Below are 22,855 nucleotides of genomic sequence, written 5' to 3' on the forward strand. Positions count from 1 at the left end.
ATTTCGTGTGGTTTTGTGTGGTTGGACCCCCCACAAAGGACCTTGATACTCTACCAATTCGTATTCGATAATGATGGTGTGTGATCGATCCATAGGCTTTGCTGTTGCTCTGGTCCACTGATCTCTCTTCCTGTGGTGTCGCCTTTTGGCACCCATAGGCACTCTGCGTAGATATTAGGGGTGCCGATCCGCAACTTTGTAGTTATTGCAACACTCTACCTGTACTAGTAGTTATTTATTTATTTGCTTACAAAGGTAACTGTTATAGGACGAACTCGATCGAATGTGTACACAAAATCCGTTCGTCACGCTCACGGGGGACATTCCAGATGCGGCCATTGTTTCGGAGGCAGCCAGCGTCACTGCGTCAGAACCCGATCGGCAGCGGCAGGGAACTACTGTATCCTCGCGCCGCATGCCACACGCGCCACATTTATTACTACTACGCTTCCGCAGACGGACTGGCCGTTTTGCGGCACTGTGGACACACGTAGTAAAGACACGGGAGCAGCAGCGTCAGACACGAGCGCGCAGCGAGCGACGGCACCGGCGTGCCGGTGCACGCACCCGGGCATGCGATGCGACCAAGATCGCGGCCTCCCGTGAGCACATGGCCTGCGCCCCGGGGGCCCCGGCCGGACCTGCCGCCGAGCGCTGAAACGCACCGACCGGGGGCAGGCAACTCGGTGTGTAGTACTACCACGCACCGATATGCGCTGCGCAGGCAGCGGCGGAGGGGCGCCGATCGCGATCTCCTCAACAGGCCGACGAATCTTTTTAGCCCGATCAGCCGCGCGGCGCTAGCCGGAACGCAAGCGTCCACAGCCGGCTACGCGACGAGGGGGGCGGCACCGGCACGGCACAGCGCGGCCGCGCCACGCTGTGTCCCCGCCCGCCCGCCCGCCGCCGTCGGTTTGCGCGCGCGGGCGCGGCCAACAGCCAACCGGTTGCTTCGATGCGCGTCACGCTGCGTCGTCGTTTGCAGGGACTGTGCATGTGGTTGCAGAGGGGGTGGAGGCGTAAAAAAAAGGGGGCGCGAGATGCTGTGTTTGGCAAAGGGTGGGTGCGTGCGTCGTCGCAGGCAAGCCGCCAAGCACTAGCTCCTCCCTCTGCTCTGCTGATACTGAGACACAGACACACAACACTACTCTCTCTTTCCATCCCTGCGCGTCGTGCACCTCGTTCCATGTATCTGTCAGCCTGTTCGTACGCGCGCGGGGCAGGAGGTGCCGTAATTTCGTTTCCTTTGCGTCTTGACAAGGGGCGCCGCGCGCTACCCCGCCAGCTTCTGCTTCCCTGTGGCGGTCCGTGCTCTCCGTTTCATCTCCTCATGCATTACTAATTTTGTTTCACGGGGCATTTGTATCGTCATGGAGAAAGAAACTTCTCCATTCCGTCCCCGGAGTCTATGGCCGTGAGACCTCTGGCCCGCAACGTCATGGACAGCTACCACCGTCGTCCGGAGGACGTACGACTGCACGAGCGTCCACCCCACGGTTTGCGACAGGCGAAGGTACGATCCAGCCATGCACGGCCGGTGGCACCGCCCAAGGCCGCGTCATATCTCATATCGTTCATGACTTCATCCCTGGTGCATGCTGCATGCACCCATCCGCGAAAGCGCGCCATTGCTTTTTATGCGTAGTGTGGAAGACAGCCGATTGATTTATGGAAGATGCAGTTACAGATTGTTTAGTTTGAGAAATAAATTAGTTTATCATCTTCTCACTCCTCATTTTTTTTGTTTGGTTTCTGATTCATTAGCAGATTATTTATTATAGTTAGTTACACGACCAAATTTGAAAAATGAACTCATGATACACAAGCTCATCTTAAATACAATGATTTCTAAAACCAAACACCCCTTAAAATGTGGGACAGTTATTTGATCAAGATGGATGAGAACAATGTAATCCTGTGCACTTAGCCTATTATTTATTAAATTATTGTATTACGGTAAATGAGTTTCCTAGAGACCTTTTTAGCGAACTACCGTACCGCTAGCGTTAGCGTAGGACGCGACGTGACGTGAGGTCACCTTAAAAGCCTACTTTCCTCCAGGGCCAGCCAAGATCATAAATTAGTTATAAATTTAATGGATACGTTTCATAAATTAACTATGAATTATACAATTAATTTTATACTTAAAATATATTTAGACCTTTTCTAATTAGTATCTAAAATTTGGGCCAAACTTTAGTCGATCAGAAATTCTGAATACGCCCCATACTACCGTGGGTCAGAGACTGCTAGTCCGATCGAGCGGAATGCTGCTCAACGCTAGTTAATTCTTATATATATATATATATATATATATATTAAAAAAACATTGTTAAATTCACTGGCAGGGACCGATGCTCTGTACGGCGTCGGATCCAAGGTCGACGTGTGCGGGGAGGGAATCTCGATGGGACGACGAATGACGGATCGAGGGAGAGAGATTCCCGACGGCGTGGCAAATGTGACGCACTAGCGTGACTTGCCTTTTTCTACAGGAGCGACTGAGCGAGCAGTCCCGCCGGCGAGGCGGCGACTGGGCAGCGGGGTAGGTGACCGGCCGGCGCTTCAACGATTTCTTCATTCACATCAGTTCACGTGACTCCCGTAGGCCGTAACCGCGCTGAGACATCCGAGGAGCAAGACGTCCACGCGACCACGTCATGGCTTGTCCTTGTAGCTGTGGCCGCCCCATGGGGCGAGCAGGGTAGTACGTACCGCCCTGTCGCCGCGGTGCTGTGCTGAGCGCGAAAGCATTTTGCTCAAATTATTACCGCGCCATTAAAACCAGTGGTGTCAGCGCAGCGCAGGAGAGGAGGGCATGTTCCTTTGTCACTCAGGGTCAGGGAGCATGCGCGCTGCATTTCCACAACGGTCAGCTGTACTTGGTGCCTTACTGGTCAAACTAGTGTCATGATGGACGGAGTCACCCTGTTTGTTACTCCCTCCTGTTTCCTATTAGTTATCGTTTAGGACAACGACACGGTCTCTAAAATATAACTTTGACCAATGTTTTTTTTTATTAAAATACAAATGAACTCTTAATACATTTATACTTTTTTTAAAAAGTACTTTTTATGGCAAATTGGTGCATATAAATATTAGGTTCCAAAACTAAATAACAAAATAGTTATTTGTAGTCAAAATTTTATAAGTTTAACTCGAACCTTATCCAAAACGACAACTAATAGGAAATCAGAGGGAGTACAGTACTTGGCTTCCCTACTACGCTGTCGGTCATGTTCTTCTATTTTCTGGGTGGTCGTCAGGTTTGGTCAACGCAGATAGAGAAACAGAAACGTCGTCGCCCGATCCGTTTCGCTCCGTTCAGTGGTGACGCTGACAGGCTTTGGTGCCATGTGAAAACTTCTCCAATGAGTTTAGTGTTTTCACTTCTTCCCTCGGTTATCTCTATCATCTTAATTATCCTCATCTCTTATTTCAAACTCCACTATATAAACAACACATTCTACGGTGCAAAACGGTGGCACGCGGATATAGATTTTAGGGTTTAGGATCCTTGGGCCAATGCTGATACAAGGAAATAAAAATCAGCTCTAAAGGACAGCCTCCAAAAAAAAAACCCAAAGAAACAAACCAGGACACTATGCCGGATAAACCAAACTATGGTTGTCCTAGCCAGGCTAGACCATACGGTACGGACCACCTTGGTCCAGGCAACCCTGGCGAAGAACGCAAAACTTTTTGCTCTGGTTCACGTACGGTCAGAGAACGTGGCTTAAGCAGTCAACATATTGACTCACGGTGTGTCAGACTCAGATGTCGAGTCACATTAGTCTACACGGGAATCAAATATTGTCCGCGGGCCGCGGCGAGCCGTAGTTGACCTACTTTTACTGGGTCAAGTCTACGCGGTTTCTATTCAGAGCACCGGTTTTCTCATTTCCAATAAAATATTTTATTTATCTGTTTTGCAATATTTTTTAACGAACTTTGTCTAATGCTAGTGTAAATGATAGCAATGTGTGTGGCAAGGGTGGTAATAGATCATGATTAAATGTTTTTTACTATTCGATTGAGGCTTAAATTAATCTTTGTTTAAAAATAAATAGAAATAGTGTGATCCTAATAGGATCCACTTTTTAAATTTTATAGTGTAAAATTTAATGTCCATTACCACTTAGTAAGAATAAAGGTTAGCTCAAAACAGCCACCATCTTCCCTTCAACAGTTCAACATAAGGCATAGGCAGCCATGCGCATAGCGATTTTGCTTAAAAAAGGTGCTAGCAGGCCAACACGGGGAGATGGGATGGAGGCCCATCTACCGAATACGGATACGGCTGAGGCTTCTAGCAGGACAAATAGCCTTTATAACGATAGGCCTGATAAAAAACCGCGGCCTGCATGGGACCGCTCTGAGCTTTAATCAGGTACATAGTCGTTTCCGCATGATAGAAAACTAGATCGAGCCTGCGGAGTTTATCCGTTATAATAAAAGATCTGGTAAATGCTAACTATGCGGTCTTCATATTTGCTACACAGCATGTGTTGCGCCTAATAGTTTTAGGACACGTTTGGTGTGCTGTCTAACTTACCATACTTTGACTAACTTTTTCTTTAATTCAGATGACTAACATTAGTCAAAGTGTGTCACAGTTAGCCGTGAACCAAACATACCTTTGGCCTTTTAGGGATATGAATGTGAAAATTTTATGGTTAAAACTGAGGTCCACAACACAAATGCTTATCTATGTTCTTTCCCATCTGTTTAGATTACAACACAGTATATTTATTAATGCTATCTTATCTTAACTAGTACTCCCTCCGTTTTAAAGTAGTAGTCGTTTTAGATCTTTACTAGGTTAGTGTCCGTGCGTTGCAACGGGAATATATTACTATCATAATAACTTATATATAAATGTGTTATATTTTTATGAGAAAATATTTTATAATCCATTGGTGATCCTGGCTATACATATAAACTTTGTCATTTTAATCTACACGTTTCACCACTACATTGCAACCATCAATATCATGCAGACCTATATATATGATAGTTAGGTGTCTGTGCGTTGCGACGACTCACAAATTATTAATAAAACGCGAGTGCACAACAATTACATGAAAACAAACAATATATCAACAATCGTACACTAATCTATTCCTTTGTAGAGATATTAATAAGTCTTTTTTATATGTTTGCATGAAGCATTGAGTTGTATCTATTTACATAGTGTGGTTTGTTTAGGGGAAATGATAGAATATGTAGTTCTTACATTATAATTGCGAGCTAATTGTGCTATTTTCAGGTGCACTATGGAACGGATTTGTGGTTTTTTGGTTCCTGATTGCTACTGCTCTGGTTCTGGAGTAAAATCGATTAGTTTCCTGCCTTTTCTGGTTCAGCATTGCAGTATCATTGCAAGACTTTTTTCCATGTCCTGTCATATTTTTCTGTTCCAAAACCATACACACTCTGCTGTATAGCTTGGATGAAAATCACTCAAGTGTATCTCCATCACTTAAAGGTGTTTAACCTTGGATTTGTGCATATGGTTTATCCCTGCTCAGTTTAACTTGATATGGGAGTGATGAAGCATTTGGCTAGGCAGACAGTCTACATCCCCATCTACTGCCCGTATTGTTCTTGTATGAGCTGCAGCATCAGCCATTTTTCATGTCTAAGCAGACATTCTTGTAACTTGAGAATTATTAAGGAGGGAATAAGTAAGTTTTTTATAGAATTTTTTTTATAAAAAAAACTACAGAGTGTGTTTGTAATGTACAGTGCGAGAGTAAAAGAAATCAAAACAACACATTCAATCGAATTTGTCAGAGTTGTCCTAGGGAAGAATGTTTTGTGATTGGCCAAGTTGCACTTTCTGTATAAAGAACTTGAAAGTAGGAAACATGATTTAGAACGAGAAAAATAAAAAGGATTCGAAAAGACAGGAAAAAAGGGAGAAACTTCAAAATGATTTAAAAAAGAGGGAAATAAAAAAGGAAATTGACCCATGCAGGTCTTGATCCTGTGACCTTCGTGTTATTAGCACAACGCTCTAACTAACTGAGCTAATAGCCTATTTGATATAATTTAAAACCTAATTTTATTTATACACAAAGACGGAAAACATGCACAACCAGCAGCACAGTAGAATACAAAACGCAACGCGATGCGCTAGATGTATATTGCTCGCACACGAGGGCCATCACCCTTTTTTATGCACCTTCACGGGTCACGACCAAGCCTGGCGGTGCAGTATCGGAGCGAAAGAGCCCAGCCATGCCTTGCGTGACCGCTTAGCCATGTCTACAAAGATACATGTCTAGACTCTATGCTCGAGATATAGAACATAGCCATTGAATTTAGTAAATATAGTATGACTGATTGATTGAACTCCAAGATGGAGAACCTAGAAGAAAATAATGTAGGGCATTTGAACTACAAGTCGGGCTAATATATAAATTAACAGGTCGTAACAAGGAAACATACATTTGTCTATCGACACGCAAAAGATTTTATCACACCACTATACATACACATGATACCAGCTTTCAATAGCTCATGCTGAAACAACCTAATCATCCTATTTCCGATCCCATTGTAAAACATATCATAGGTTGCGCTTCTCAAACTATGGGTCAGGCTGATTTCACTGACTCGCCCAAAAAAAGTTTCCTGGTACAATAAAGAATATTGATTTCCCAAACTGTAAACCATGTATAGCTCCAATGAGGTTCCACTTATGCTTGCAATGGAACAATTCACATCATCATCTAAGCTCCCTGCAAAACCACAATTCAGTAGCCTCCCATTCCGAATGCTGGCATCGGACCAGGGCCCATCGGCAGCATACCCATCCCGGCCATGGGAGGCATGCCCATTCCACCCATCGGAGGTGGAGGGCCACCCATGCCAGGCATTGGCGGCGCCGGCAAAGCGAGAGGAAGCAGCTGCGCATACATGTTCTGCACATCGCATAAGAATGCAACTTGTCATGTCAATGCCTCAGCACGGAAACATAACACACGCGAGCGCGGTTTTAGGTTTACCTGCTGAGCCACAAGGTCTTTCTCCTCCTTCTCGTTAGCTCTTTCTTCCTTCATCCACCTTGCTAGTGTATTCACGAATGAACTGCGCACACAGTCACATAGCACAGTAGGGATGTTACTATGGTAACTGTATGTAAATAGACGTCGGCGCGAACATGGACAGAAATTACTACGTACCTGTAACAGGTACGGGAAGGCAAAGTCCACCATGTTGTCCATCCATGCAAGCTCAAGAGCGACATCCGGCCGGATCAGGTCATAGCAAATGAAGAGGCAAGAAGCAAAACATTCTTTCTTACCCTGCATTACATATGATTGGATGTGTTTACTAATCAGAATGCAAGCATACGCCTTTTGCTGTATATAGTATTGAATTAGCTACTCCCATATCATCAGCCAATACAGTGGGTTCGAACCAAACCTGCTCAATGAAATACACGAGCAAGTCCTCTGATAGTTCACGGTCGCCAGATTGTGAGCATGTCTCCATGCAGTCCTTGTACATGTTGTCTTTCTTCGATAGAGCAATGGACTGCTTCCACCTGCCAGCCTTCTTGTAAATGTAGGCGGCGATCCTCCTCATCTCCAGCAATTCATGCTTCTCAAGCTGCTCAATAAATTAACACATGTTATTAAATTAAAAAGCGGTAGCGATAGGAATTGCACGACTGTCTGGCTATTTTATTTTTATTTTACCTTCTAGGCAAGACCAATCTGGTCAAAGTTGTCATGCATGTCAACTGATTCACGGAGTCTCTCGTAGTCCTCATCTTCGACATAAAGTTCATTCAAGGCTTCATTCACGGCAGAGACATTGTTACTCTGAACTGCAACCATATATGGTTTCATAAGATGCAACTGACCAGCCTGTCCAAAGAGCAACAAGAATCAGATTTTTGGGACGGAATTGAAACAGGGCTTCTATTCAAAGTGCACTACAGGAATATGTTCCTCAGCTATTTCTTTCATCAGTTTCAACTTTGCATCAATAGGAGGACGGACAGAGAGTAGTTCAATTATCTGCACAAGGTTAAATTAGTTCAAATTCAAAGTGTCATATAACCTGACAATTGACCCCGCAATCAGGCATCAACTCTGAAGCTGCAGCAACAAATTCCTTCCCATATTTAGTTGCAAAGATCATTTTAAGTTGTAACAGTTTTAGTAGATCTGCACATCTTGGAGCAGCAAAATAGATACTTGATATTGCTTCTTTAAGATCAAAAGGACACTCCATGAAGCCAACAAAACAAGGAAACACAAATCAGTCAGCTTCATAGTCACAAATCAGTTAATCAATTTTATCAACTATAGCCCATTTGTATTCAAGAGAAGGAACCTGTATCCCTGTTTTATACTTCAAGATAATATGTCGTAATATAAATTGCAGCAACAAAGAAAATATCATCGGTAACATCCTTGGAGTTGGGATTATTTTTTCATGACTTAGTACTACATAATTATATTTTTATGTTGTACCACATAACTATCGATGTACTGCTTATTTATGAGTATCCCTGCTTTATACTCACATATGTACTGCTTATTTATAAGTATTTAAATAAAAAACAAAAAAGAGTATGAGTAATAATGAAGGCAAGCAGAAATTGAGTAACAGAAGGTGAAGGTGAATCTGCCTAGCTGAGCATCAGCCTGTGAGAAGGTGAAGGTGACTGAAATCAGCAACAACAGCCATATAAGAAACCGCCTGTGAGAAGGTGAAGGTGACTGAAATCAGCAACAACAGCCATATAAGAAACCCTGATGCACAAGAGAAATGGAGTAACAGAATGTGCCCCCACTAATGATGTACAACTTATATGGTCGACTGCAAGCCTGGATCGTATGTCGGGTTTCTCAACAGATTGATTGGCTAACAATCGAATAGGCACAATGCAACAAATAGATAAAAGTTGTTGGAAATTTTCCCATTTCCTACAACAAAACAATACATTATGGTAGTAAAAGAATAATAGCCTTTTCAGGAGGCAACTAAAATACATTACAGAATTCTTGATCTTGGATGCTCTCAAGACTCTTGTAGATGAATGCATCCAATTCACTTGTTTGTTTATTGTTGCCATCTGTAGAATTCCTTTTATGGGCCTCATTCGAAGTATCACCTCCATTTCTTGAATCTGTTAAAACATCACATAAATCTTCAGACAAATTAACACTATGATCCATCTTAAGAATGTAGTGTGATATAAGATGAGAGCCAATATGATGATATACTTTACAATATATGGTTGTATCAAGTACCCATTATATATATCAGTTATGTACACTCTTATGGAAATCTGACACAATTAGCACAATGCTATCTCCATGAGTAACCAATAAAAAACGGAGCCACATGATAAGTGCAGTAGATATTTTTAGCTAGAGATGATTATCTAAATGCACGTTCATTGGCAGCTATAACCGGTTGTAGTGAAATTTCTAGAAAAAAATTGATCAACTTGGTAACTCTCCCTTTGGACTACTTTGAGATATTACTGAAGACATGTTGTCAATATAAGAAATGCCATTAGAGCCCCCCACAATAGTAGTCCTTTGATATTAGACGTTAATACTATAACCAAAAAATGTAAATGCAATAATAAAATTAGAGCACAAATATCTATCGAGTTCCAAGTTTTGTGCATCAGGGTTTCTTATATCAATGAAGACATCTTGTGAATTTAGTGTCACCTAGTGTCCATAGAAGTGCAGATATAAGAAGAGGAATATAAAGATTAGGGCATTAAGCCATAACATTCCTGTAGACAAAGAAGAAATCACTGACTTTAGTTGCATTCCCTGGTGTAAAATGTAATATGTACGTACCACTCTCTGCATAGCCTCATCGAGCTCCTGCTTGTCATCGTCAGTGATGTCCTAGCATTCAGCTGGGTTAGACAATTCCGGATCCTGCAGCGGCAAGACCAACATTTTTATTTATAAAAAAAATTAATGCTTAAAGATATATAACTTGAGTAGCATGCATATCGATCAAGCCCATTGAGAAATATATACCTGGCGTTTTTCTGCAGGAGCGAGCGGCGGGAGGACTGTGTGGGATGCGCGGTGAAGACGAGGTCGACGGTCTGGTTCTTGAGCGCCTCGAACACCTCCTTGGGGGACTTGCCGACCTCGGACACGAGGCGCTTGAGCGTCTCCTCGATGTCGGACTCGGTGGTGGCTGAGCCCTCGTCGGCGAAGCCACCTTTCTTGAGCTTGCTGTTGCGGCGGCAGTGCGTGATCTGCACCTCCTCGGCGAGGTTGGCGAGGTTGAGCATGTGCAGGATGGAGCTCGCCACGAGGATGGCGTCGGCGGGGGCCAGCCCCGTGAGCTTGGCGCTGAGCTCGCCCAGCTTCGTCGTGTCTCCTTTGCCCTCGTAGTCGGTCGAGACCTCGTAGCACTCCTGGACCTGCATGCATGCATTACAGTAAGCACAGCAGTGTCATGCGCAGGCGGCAACCGGTCGAAGAAGAAATGGGTGGCGGCGGTGGTTAGTTACAAATTCGCGAAGGCTGGGCCCATGGAGGTCCTGGAGGATGTTGAGGAAGCGGTCGACGAGTAGCGCATCGTACTCGATGAGCTTGTCGTCCTCGAAGACCTTGCCTGGGACCAGCTGACGGAGCTGCGCGTCGATGGAGTGGTGCTTCTCGCCGGGGCCGGGAGCCTTGGTCGACGCCATGGCGCGATGGGAAGCTAAGCGGGGAAGCGAGACGGTTGGAGCGGCACGGCGTGCTCGTGCTGCTGCGATGCGATTGGTGATCAATGCAATGCGCGGGTGGGAATGGAAAGGGAAAAACAGGAAAATGAAAAAGGCAGAACAAAAAAACGCAGGCTACCCTTACAGCCTTAATAAGTAGTAGAGATACCTGCAATTTTAGAAAAGAGCCAAATAGTGTCACACGGGTTTAAGCTTGGAGGCAAGGGAAGAAGAGAGATTTGGAGCGAGTGGTACCATGAACATTGATTAATATGCAGACAATCGCATATGCCCAAAGTGGCCAACTGCAAAAAAAATAGATGTGCTCGTGTATGAATACCACACGTAGCAAAAATATTAAAGAAAATTAATAGCTCTTGATATGCTATAACCAAGTTCGAAGAAGGCTAAATATTTAGATAGCTTTAACTGGCATTATCAATCGGAAGGAGCAAAGAAGTCCCTAAAGTTTGGGTCACTATGTAGCTACCAACATATGTATTGGAAAAATCCATCATAGGCCTTCTTCTTAAATGCAATGCCGCGGGGGCGGTCTTACCCCCGCAGGTCCAGTTTCCTCAACACAGCCACCATACTGGATCTCATGGGAAACTATTTCTAGACCAGTATACTTGAATGCTTCATTATTCGAATCAAGAAATCTACTCTATCAAAGGTAGTTTTCTTGATGCTTAATTGATCACATGAAAAGTGGATACTCTGTAGAGTAAATCCTGCTTTACCTGATACCAATTGTCCCATTGTAATCATCTTCCATGCTCCGTACCATGTATTTATGGAAGTCATATGAATGTGGTAGCTTGTGATACTAACAAGAAAATCACATGAACAAAGTGGCATATTAGAATCATCTTGGCAGGGGGAGGAGGTGGGCGAGGATGCTAAAACATTAGAAAAAAATTAGAGTGGTCACTGTGACAAAGCCCAACCTCAGTGCCAAATAGTCTGACCTTATTATGGAGCCCTTGAATTGACGCAAAAAGCAAAGCTGCAATGCAATTAAAGAAACTTTAAATCCGAGTGATTATGGATGTATACTACTTATTTGAGGCTTCAGATACATGAATCTTTTGACTTTATGGTCGGTGACACTCTTAGATGTTCTTTCATCAGTAAACTTGAGGTTGAATTCGAAATGTCTGGATGAGCTAGAAAAGTAAGGCATTTTTATGTCTTTACACGGTGATACACTAATCAGATAACAAAGGATGATACAGTTAGTATCTGTTCCACAGAAAGATCAAGAAACAGAAAAGGAATTTTACCATCCAAATAAGTATTTTATTTTTGCTCCATGGATGAGAAGCATTGTTAAAAACAAAGGTTGACTGCCTTCTCATCACCTTGGTTCTCCTAGCTGAGAGAGACAAAAATCAGTGAGGTAGTACACATCAACAGGGTTGCATAAAACATGGCCAAACAAAGCATCCACTTCCAGCAGATGACCGGATGACCCTACCTTTCAATTCCTCAGCAGCAATTGGACCTGCTAAGGTTTCCCACTTCCTCCAGCTATAGATCTGCACCAATAGCAAAAAGATATATACCATAATAAACTCAGAAGAAAATAAGAGGGAAAAATGTCAGAGCCGCAATCAGGCAGTGAGCACGAACCTTGATCATGGACAGAACCACTATTACAAAACTGTACAACACATGAGTGATACCAAGGATGAAGAGAAACCGGTGCAGCTGCTCAAGGCCCTCGTACAAAACAAAAGGTTCATGGCCGTGCAAGTGACAGATTAGGTTCCAACCCAAGCGATGAGCGAACAGTGTGCTCCGCTCCCAGTTCCATTGACCTCAATAGGCTGGGAGCAGGACATCTGGGTTACCAATACCTCGCCACAGACATGCAGCCGCTGGCCACCGAACATGTTCCTATCGAGCGCCGTCTGGTTGGCATCCGTGTTGCGCAGCAGGTCCTGGTAGTCGCTCTCGAAGCAGATGTAGAAGCGGCTGGTGAAGAGCGAGGACGGCACGCAGATCTCCGATATGAAGCGCGTCGTCTGGCTGAGCAGCAGCGAGATGACTCCGAGCAGCATCAGCTCTGCGTGCAGACATGGCTTCTATTGGTGAGAGGCTAACAGTCGAACAGCTTGCGAGAGGCGGCAGTGGCAGCAGAAACATTCACGGTTGAGCTTGAGCAGGTAGGAAGAAGTGAGTGTGACGAGGTCGCCACAGGGTATCTAGATCCTTGGAGACAATGTAGTACCCTGTCTAAAGCTAGCAGCATTGCAAGGCAATGAATAGTACTACCAAACTACCAACCCGTCCATGAATATTCAGTTGCAGTAAGCAAACAAACAAATCAACATCAGCCGGTCAGAAAGGCTGCTGAGTGCTGAGCTCCTCAAATTGTGGAATGATACATGGTATGGTAGTCACATGTACAGTAGTGCACCACTACCTAGTCCAGCAATTCAGCAGGCAGCACAAGAGCTCATTCAGATTAGGGTGATAAAAAGCAGGTGAGGACGAAGGAAAGGACGAGACGGCGAGGGAAGGGGGGAAGTGGGAACGTACCTTCGCGGATCTTCTCGAGCACAAGAGCTCATTCAGATTAGGGCGATAAAAAGCAGGTGAGGACGAAGGAAAGGACGAGACAGCGAGGGAAGGAGGGGAAGTGGGAACGTACCTTCGCGGATCTTCTCGAGCGCGGCGAGCATGGCCTTCCGCTTGGTCTTGCGCAGCCACTGCGGTGCGGAGCGAACAACAGCCGATGGGGGTCAGCTAAGCGAACAGCAGCAAAGCAGTAGTGAGGCGAGAAGAATGCCCCGTGCGGGCAGGACTCTGCCACCTTGGCGAAGGGCGAGAGGGAGCGCTCGACGAGGAAGCAGACAGCGACCATGAGCGTGGTGACGGTTGCCACGGACCAGGTGGGCGTCTCCGCCAGCGACCGCCCCTGCTCCGCCGCCATCCCGCCCCGCTCAGCTCACCGCCGGATCACTCGGCTCCCGCCACCTTCAGTTCCAGCTCTGATCTGCCCTGGTATCTGGATTTGCGCGATGGTATTATTGGGATTTGGAAGCGGCGAGGAAGTGGTGAGGCCGGAGTAGTTAATGCAGATCGAGGCGGAGGGGAGGTGGGTGGGCATGAGGATAACGTGAGAGCAAGGACAGCGACGTTGAGGATGCCGGTGATGTAGGCGGCTGCGCCACCAAACCCTAGACCCTAATCTCCATGGTAGAGGCGAGCGCAGAGCGAGACAAAAGAAGACGCGTACCAGAGAGATGGGGAGGCCGAGGCCCAGTTCCCACCGACGCCGCAGTCGGTGGCGCCCTTGCTCGCGTCGTAGAGGAGAGAAGTGGTGGAGTTAGGACGTGGTTGTGGACCTCTCACCACCACCAACCCGAGTGGCCGAGAGCGAGCCGCGTCGAGATCATGGTGGTGGCCCAACGACCGTGTCCGGCGCGATCTGGTGAAACCGAGCAGGTTGGGGAAGAAGCGAGACGAGAGGGACAGAGAGAGAGGGAGGGGGAGAGGGCGGCGGCGTCGGTTCCAGAGAGGGAGAGGTTGCTCGTGGCGTCGGTTCCAGAGAGGGAGGACACACGCGGGCGGATGGATCGCGAGCGGCTAGCGCGGGCGACTACCGTGACACGGACGGTCGAGATCGATCAACGGCAGAACGAAGGAGACAGACTACTATTGCTTACTTAATAAGTAGTAAAGATTTTTATGACCTAGACACATATATAAAACACATACTTCAAGTATTCTATAAACTCGTTAATTAACTAAAACAAATTTTAATTTAGGATGGAGGGAACAGTTGCGATAATTTTTCTTCGATTCCGCTCTATAGTAGATTAAATTAAGTTTTGTTTGCCAAAAACCATTCACTCACACAGTCATATTTCCATCCAAATATATGTACATGAACGAGTCCATAATAAAATAAGAGTGGGACACACTTGTAAGAACGAGTATCATAAAGGACATTCAAATTAAGCTAGGCAGAGATACCTCATGATAAAAATTTGAGCTCTACTACTTGTAATAAAGAAATGAATCAGGACTTAGGCCCTCACTCAAGCATATGTGGGTCTTATTTGTACATCTCTACCCCTATATAATCCACTAGTTAAAACGTCAATAAGGGTGTATTTTGTTCAGCTTTTTAAACATCTTTTTGCTTTTAAAAAGCATAAGCTTACTCGAAGAGGTTAAACTTTTCTATAGCTACTTTGAAAAGACAGCTTTTCTATACTACAATCTAAAATCAGCTTGAACCTTGCTTTTGTTACTTATACAAAGTTCGTTATATTAATAAATATATGCGACAAATAGAAACTAAAGTAGGATAAAAAAATAAGTAAGTGTTATAAATGAAAATATAAATTAATAAAAACTATTAAAATATAGTTTTAATATTGATTTATTTATAAAAAATATCATAAACACAAATGTGAAATTGGTTTTTTAATTAGATATATTGACTATGAGATATAGTTTAACAAAATGTATATAAACAATATACAGTTTGTTTACAACGGACAACTCACAAAAGTTTGAAACCAAACGAATTTTAGTTTTTTCTCATAGCATATTTTCACAATTGAACAACTCACCTTTCCACACAACAAATTAACCCGAGCCATCTCCCACCATTAAAACAAACGCTCTAGACTGAGATTGCTTCATTTACCTCCCTCTCAATCGCATATAACGATCCGTGTTTTGGATCGTCCCTCATCCCTAACCCACCTCTACTACCCTACCTAACCCCAAGCCCCTTACAACGCAATCAACGCCTTCCTCGTTAGTTCCGCTTGACCCCACCTAAGTATGAAACCATCAAACCAATGCCAATGACTTGGCGCCGCCTACGGGCGCCGTCGCTTAATGATACATCTCAAGCCGCTCGAACTGCTTGCTCTATTTGCTTCATTTTCTTCCTTGTCACGCAATGCAACAACCGTCGTCGCGATGCTAGGATGACTTGCTAGAGGAGGAGGAGGTTGTGGCAGGGGATGACAGTAGCTCACCGATCGAGCATGTGGCGCTGATGGTGCCGGCACGAGATGACCCAACGACGCTAGTGTTGACGTTCTGGATGTGCAGTTGGGTATGATGTAGCTAGTAGTTGGTGTAGCCTTCTGTACTTGATAATACTTTATGGTACACTAACATGTGTTTGTATGACTACTTGGTTGATGCATGGACCTAATAGTGGCCTTGAGTACCTTGCTCCCAAAGACATGGTGACAATGTGCTTGTCAATCTACAAAAACGCACATCACATATTTAATGTGTTGTATGAGAGACTTATCCAATATGTCGGGGCTATGTACCTCCTAGTAGGCACTAGACATGGGATCCCTACTTTGAGGTCTTATAACCCTCAGTGGGACCAGACACACCCTTATATCTTGTGGATAGGATTACACTTAGTTATAGAAACTCCCTTATTGCCACGGGAAGCCTTAGGGCCTAAGGGGTTTGGGACCTGGTCGTCCATACTATGCAATTCTAAGAATCTTAGGCACCCTACGCCCATTAGAGGAACCTGAGTGGCTAAGTATGTTGAGTGCCTTTGGGATAAAAGGTCTTGGGCACATAAATCCTTTAGCAGCACCCTAGGGACTTAGATTTCTCATGAGCGCCCTGTGGCATGAGAGGCCTTGAGGATTTAGATTAGATCATTGTATCATGAGCGGGCCTAGGGATTTAGGTTGTTCTAGCTAGGGAAGTCTGGGTCCCTAAGCCTTAATTCATCCTCGCGAACTAGCACCATAAGTGTGGTGGTTCCCGACTCTTGGGATCCATAGGGCTCGAAGTGCCTTGGGACCCTTAGTTTTCTTTAAAGGGACTTAGTGGTGTAGATATCACACTTTTGGAGTGCCCCAATATCAAGTTGCCCTAAGGATCAAGCCACTGGCTTGGTTGAAGCCAAGGGAGCTCTTAAGGCATGGGGCCCTTTGTGTAGTGGTCCCAGTAGATGTGCATCATAATACCTTCTTGTACTAGGATGTATCACTAACGCTGACCTAAAAGTGTGAATTTGTTATGATATTTGTGATTTGGAGTTAAGCTGCCGTTGGGATTGTAATAAAACGAACAAGAACCTCCAAAGTGTGGGGAGCCTTGTGGAGACTCCGATCTCACCCATTCGAGAAAGGGAAACTCATGTTCGATATTTGTGATCACTTGGGTGAAGAAAAGGATGAAAGAGACCTAGGCCTTTGGGACTCCTCAATGGAGCGTAGGTTTCGTTGAGAAACCGAACTCCGGTAAGCAAATTGTTATGCCTTTGTGCTTTCAGTTTGCGATTTATTTTTGCCCCTTTTCTCCTTAAGTTCATACTTGTCTCTACATTCAATGTTGTTGCTAAGTTCAATTCTGCACTCGTACTCATTAGCAACATGTTGCGAGTATTGAATGTGAACTGATTCGAAACTAACCTTTCTTATTCTAACACCAAAAAATTACATATCTTGTATCAGGATTTCTTGTTCAGGCTTAGCCTAGTCACCCCTAGGCGACTTTCAATGTCCTCTAATTGTGTCATCTAAAGCTTCTTATAAACATAGAGGACACTCCTCCATCCTCTAAATACAAAGACTTAATAGATTTATGTTATCATTTAATTTTCATTGGTGTAATTGATTTTGTAATTACATTATATTTGATACTTGTAATTTGCATGTACAGTCCTCCATCCTCTAAATATAGAGACTTAATAGATTTATCTTATCATTTAATTTTCATTGGTGCAATTCGTTTTGTAATTACATTATACTTCCTTTGTTCGAATTTATAATTCGTTTGACTTTTTTGTGTCAAGTTTGGCTAATTCGTATTGTTTATTTTTTTGAAAATGATAATTTCAAAGCCATACTTAAAGTATACTAGTCAGTTACCCGTGCGTTGCGACAGCTCACAACAATATCCACGTAAATTATCCACACAAAAAATCTAAAGATTTTTTATTGATTGTCTTATCTCTTCGCATAATATTTTTTATGAACGCACGGTTACCATAGGAAGCAAATCAGAAACCCCATCCCTCACCCTCCTCCACTTCCAAGGTTTCGTAGAGCAGGAGGAAAAGGGAAGAGGCGGACATACCTATTCGTTGCCGGAGAAGGACACGACGAATACTTGAGAATCTAGAGGCGGCATAGGTAGTATACCGTTAGATATATAGGGAGAGAGCACGCAAGCGGAGAAAGTGTAGGAAACGGGTGACGCCTAAGAGGGGGGGTGAATTAGGACTTCTAAAACTTTCGCTAAACTAGGCCACAATTAAATCCCTAGAGCAAAACCTATGCAAATAATCAAAACTAGAATGTGCAAACTTGGTTTTGTCTAAGTGTTGCTATCTCTACCGCAAAGGCTAAGTTTCAATCTACACTAAATAGGTATGACAATAAGATTGAAACTTAAATGCTTAATATAAATGCGGAATGTAAAGAGCTAAGTAGAGAAGCAAACTCTCGTGGATGACGCCGGTATTTTTACCGAGGTATCCGGAACCACGCAAGGTTCCGCCTAATCCTCGTTGGTGCCCCTACGCAAAGGGAAGCCCATGCGAGGGCCAAGCACCACGGTCGAGTAACTCCGTAGAGAGCCACGGGCCTTCTCCACGCGCAAGTGGTGCTCCGCTTCCGGCTCCTCTCGGACGCTCCCCGCCGTCTCCACTATCGAGCTTCCGGCCGAAACGCCGCGGGCCTCGTTCCCTCCGGTACACGGTGGCGGCCGTGACACAAACGCGGTTGTCACGGTCTCGCAAGACTCTCGCCCCACTCGGTACAATTACAACGACTCACACAAGAGCCGAGGGGTTGTGTGGTTTTACAAAACTCACTCAACTAACTAGGGTTCACCTAGAGCAAGCGCTAAAGCGGTGTAACTAACCTAAGCACTTCGCAAAGCACCTACGCTAATCACCGAGTGATTCTATTAAGCACTTGGGTGTTTGAGCTCTTGGAAATATGCACTATGTGTCTTGGTATGTTGCTTGGGCTCCCACACATGAGAATGGCCGGTTGGGGTGGTATTTATAGCCTCCACACCCCCAACTAGCCGTTGGACAGAAAGCAGCAGCTTTCTGTCGTCGGGTGCACCAGACAGTCCGGTGCACCACCGGACACTGCACAGTAGATGTCCGGTGCACGCCACGTCAGCCGACCGTTGGCGCCTGTAGCAGTCGACCGTTGGATCCGACCGTTGCCGTCTGCCCGTTGGCACACCGGACAGTCCGGTGCACACCGGACAGTCCGGTGCTACAGCCAGAGAGCGCCTGTCTGCGGCCTCTCTGCGCAGACTGTCCGGTGCCTCACCGGACAGTCCGGTGCACACCGGACACCAATGTCCGGTGCGCCACCAGGCGCTGGCTGACAGCCCTTATCTTGGAATTCTTCGCTGATTTCTTCAGGCTTCTTTGTTCTTGAGTATTGGACTCCTATGCATCTTTTTTTGTCTTCTTTTGAGGTGTTGCATCCTCATTGCCTTGGTCCAATTCTCTTCGCATCTTGTGAACTACAAACACAAACACTAGAAAACTTATTAGTTCACGGATTGTGTTGTTCATCAAACACCAAAACTCAATTAGCCAAATGGCCCGGGGTCCATTTTCCTTACAATCTCCCCCTTTTTGGTGATTGATGACAACACAACCAAAGCAAGCAAATAATACAAGTATTTGAATGAAAATATGCATTTTACTTGCTAAGATGCATGATTGTCCCTACAATGTGAAATTATGGACTTAAGCCTCCCCCTAACTCCATAATTCACTTACTTCCTATTTTTGGACCAAATAACCAAAACCACTTAAAAAACCATTTGTAGATATAAAATTTAAAATTGGTGGTGTTTGGTGTTTGATATAGTTTTCATTGCTTTGGTCCCTAAACTTCTCCCCCTTTGGCATCAACCACCGAAAAGGAAGACATTAAAAGCATGTAGGAAGTAAATAAAAGCTTGCCCTCAACAAGAATTGTATCAAAAGATATCACTAGAAGGATATTAAATTAAGCCATGTGAATGATACCACTTGTAGGAGTCCTTAAAAGATTACTCCCCCTAAATTAGTATTCTCCTTTAGAAAGAGTTTTTCTCCCCCTTTAGAGATGAAGAAATACTCCCCCTGACAGAGATGCTCTACTTAGGAAAAAGCATGTGAAAAATTAGAGGTGCAAGACATGATTTGAAAAGACTAACTTCCCTTATGCATAGGTAACAGAATATGAGTTAACTACTTATGCATTTTTGCAACATGGAAGCATATGATATGAAATATAGTCTAATCAAAATTAGGAGAAGACATGTAAATGATACTGAATGTAGTCTCAAAAGATACCAATTGAAGATCAATGGCGAGCTTGAGAGACATGAGAGTTCTTGGAGATTTTGCAGTGGAAGATTGTTGTCTTTCTCCGGGGACTTCATTTTCCTTACAATGAGACTATCACATGAAATAGACTTGAAAAGGTGTTAGTCTCAAAGTGTTAGATTATAGAGTAACCTCCCCCTAAAGGTGTGCATACAAGTTTTGAATACTTGTAGGAGACATGCACTTTGATTTGATATCAAGAGAGGCAAATTATCCATAATCCAAACTTTGGCACATATAAGTTAAATGATACACTTTGTAGGAATCAAAATTTTCAATTATTGCATCATTTACTATAGAGTGATATAAAAGCTATGTGCCGTGCTTTAACTAAACATTTTAAGCCATGTAGGTTTGCTTAAGTATATGAATTTAAAAACTAGCAATCCTACCATATGATTTACCTAGTATGCATGATTTTGAACAAAAGTACATAACAAATGTAATACTAGACAAGAAAGGTAAACTAGATAAAAGATAAATAGATACGCATATCTAAAAACGAGAAATACAATGAAACTAGTTACCTTAGTCATGGGTGGGAAATTTGGGTCCAAAGTTTTCACTAACCCACTTGGCAATAAACTTGATCCAATATGATGTATCCCATGATATACATCCCAATTTTGCCAAGTCTCCAAATTTCCCGAAGACCTTCGGTCCACTCACTTCCCTTTTGGGATCCAAACCTTTTTGGTGCTTTTCATGGTTGAAATTATTTCCTTTGGCACCCAGATGCGTTTGGCCCCCTTTCCTTTGTTGCCTTGCTTGTTGGCCTTGATTGCTATCACCTTTCCATTCTTTTTCTTCTTGATCAAATATGGTGTAGCATCCTTTTTGTTCACCTTTTTGATGTAGGTGCTGGAGATTTTGCTTGATGGCTTTTGCTTGAGCTTTTGCCTTTGATTATCCCTGATCATCATCTTGCATTGGAAAGACTTGTGGCCTTCCATGTGGTATAGCCTACAAATCACAGTTTCTCCCTCTACAGGCTTGTTCACTCCCGCAGTGGTGTTATCCTGTGGAGGTCGGATTTGTTTGGCTTTGCCTTTCTTGTCATACAAAGCCTTTCCAAGGCGAGCCACTTCTTGCTTTAATTGTTCATTTTCCTTTGCAACCTCATCCGAACATTTCTCTACAACAATATTCTCAACAACGACTTGGTTGCAGGAGTTAGAATCATCAATTAAATCAAAGCAGGAAGTAGAAGCATCTTTCTTAATTATTTCAGGTATTTCAACTAAAGATGCTGCAGGGGTACTGATAGTCGCCTAGAGGGGGGGTGAATAGGGCGAAGCTGAAATTTACAAATATAAACACAACTACAAGCCGGGTTAGCGTTAGAAATATAAACGAGTCCGAGAGAGAGGGTGCAAAACAAATCCCAAGCGAATAAGCAAGTGAGACACGGAGATTTGTTTTACCGAGGTTCGGTTCTTGCAAACCTACTCCCCGTTGAGGAGGCCACAAAGGCCGGGTCTCTTTCAACCCTTCCCTCTCTCAAACGGTCCCTCGGACCGAGTGAGCTTCTCTTCTCAAATCAAAGCCGGGAACAAAACTTCCCCGCAAGGGCCACCACACAATTGGTGCCTCTTGCCTTGATTACAATGGAGTTGTGATCTCAAGAACAAGTGAGAAAGAAAAGAAGCAATCCAAGCGCAAGAGCTCAAATGAACACGGCAAATCACTCTCACTAGTCACTAGGGCTTAGTGTGGAATTGGAGAGGATTTGATCTCTTTAGTGTGTCTAGAATTGAATGCTAGAGCTCTTGTAGTAGTTGAGAAGTAGAAAACTTGGATGCAATGAATGGTGGGGTGGTTGGGGTATTTATAGCCTTAACCACCAAACTTGACCGTTGGCTGGAGGCGTCTGCTCGATGGCGCACCGGACAGTCCGGTGCACACCGGACAGTCCGGTGCCCCTGCCACGTCATCACTGCCGTTGGATTCTGACCGTTGGAGCTTCTGACTTGTGGGCCCGCCTGGGTGTCCGGTGCACACCGGACATGTACTGTTTGATGTCCGGTGCACCAGTATGGGCGTGCCTGACGTCTGCGCGCGCTGCGCGCGCATTAAATGCACCGCAGGGAGCCGTTGGCGCCGCAGGGAGCCGTTGCTCCGCTGGCACACCGGACAGTCCGGTGCACACCGGACAGTCCGGTGAATTTTAGTGGAGCGGCTGCCGCGCGAACCCGAGGCTGGCGAGTTCAGGAGGCCGAGCTTCCTTGGAGCACCGGACATGTCCGATGCACACCGGACAGTCCGGTGAATTATAGCGCGCCGGCTTCCGAGAAATCCCGAGGGCGAAGAGTTTGAGTCTGAGTCCCCTGGTGCACCGGACAGGTACTGTTCACTGTCCGGTGGCACACCGGACAGTCCGGTGCGCCAGACCAGGGGTGCCTTCGGTTGCCCCTTTGCTCCTTTATTGAATCCAAAACTTGGTTATTTTATTGGCTGAGTGTGAACCTTTTACACCTGTATAATATATACACTTGGGCAAACTAGTTAGTCCAAAGATTTGTGTTGGGCAATTCAACCACCAAAAGTATTTAGGAACTAGGTGTAAGCCTAATTCCCTTTCAATCTCCCCCTTTTTGGTGATTGATGCCAACACAAACCAAAGCAAATGGAGAAGTGCATAATTGAACTAGTTTGCATAATGTAAGTGTAAAGGTTGCTTGGAATTGAGCCAATGTAACTACTTACAAGATATGCATGGAATGTTTCTTTCTTATGTAACATTTTGGACCACGTTTGCACCACATGTTTTGTTTTTGCAA

The 22,855-nt window shown here is 44.5% G+C and overlaps 1 protein-coding gene, 1 long non-coding RNA gene and 2 pseudogenes across 2 annotated transcripts; 1 reads left to right on the plus strand and 3 right to left on the minus strand.

Annotated features, from left to right (window-relative positions):
* The first annotated feature begins 1,137 nt into the window (after positions 1-1,137).
* LOC109943133 (uncharacterized) lies at positions 1,138-5,697 on the plus strand. Its single transcript, XR_002265818.1, has 2 exons — positions 1,138-1,513; positions 5,270-5,697. It is a non-coding gene; the product is annotated as an uncharacterized lncRNA (long non-coding RNA).
* A 1,387-nt stretch (positions 5,698-7,084) lies between these two features.
* Positions 7,085-9,142, minus strand: LOC103642877 (clathrin heavy chain 1-like; annotated as a pseudogene).
* A 440-nt stretch (positions 9,143-9,582) lies between these two features.
* LOC103642879 (phosphoenolpyruvate carboxylase 1-like) lies at positions 9,583-10,739 on the minus strand (annotated as a pseudogene).
* Positions 10,740-10,855: 116 nt separating this feature from the next.
* LOC103642880 (MLO-like protein 4) lies at positions 10,856-13,730 on the minus strand. The gene is made up of 9 exons (XM_020545513.1): positions 13,536-13,730; positions 13,374-13,431; positions 12,577-12,785; positions 12,350-12,466; positions 12,195-12,255; positions 12,001-12,092; positions 11,649-11,723; positions 11,458-11,543; positions 10,856-10,883 (listed from the first exon to the last, which is right to left on the minus strand). The coding sequence occupies exons 1-9, from the start codon at positions 13,653-13,655 to the stop codon at positions 10,856-10,858; spliced, it is 846 nt and encodes a 281-aa protein (XP_020401102.1). The 5' UTR covers positions 13,656-13,730.
* Between the last annotated feature and the right edge of the window lie 9,125 nt (positions 13,731-22,855).

Source organism: Zea mays, chromosome 10, assembly GCF_902167145.1.
Source record: "Zea mays cultivar B73 chromosome 10, Zm-B73-REFERENCE-NAM-5.0, whole genome shotgun sequence".
NCBI classification, from domain to species: Eukaryota; Viridiplantae; Streptophyta; class Magnoliopsida; order Poales; family Poaceae; genus Zea; species Zea mays.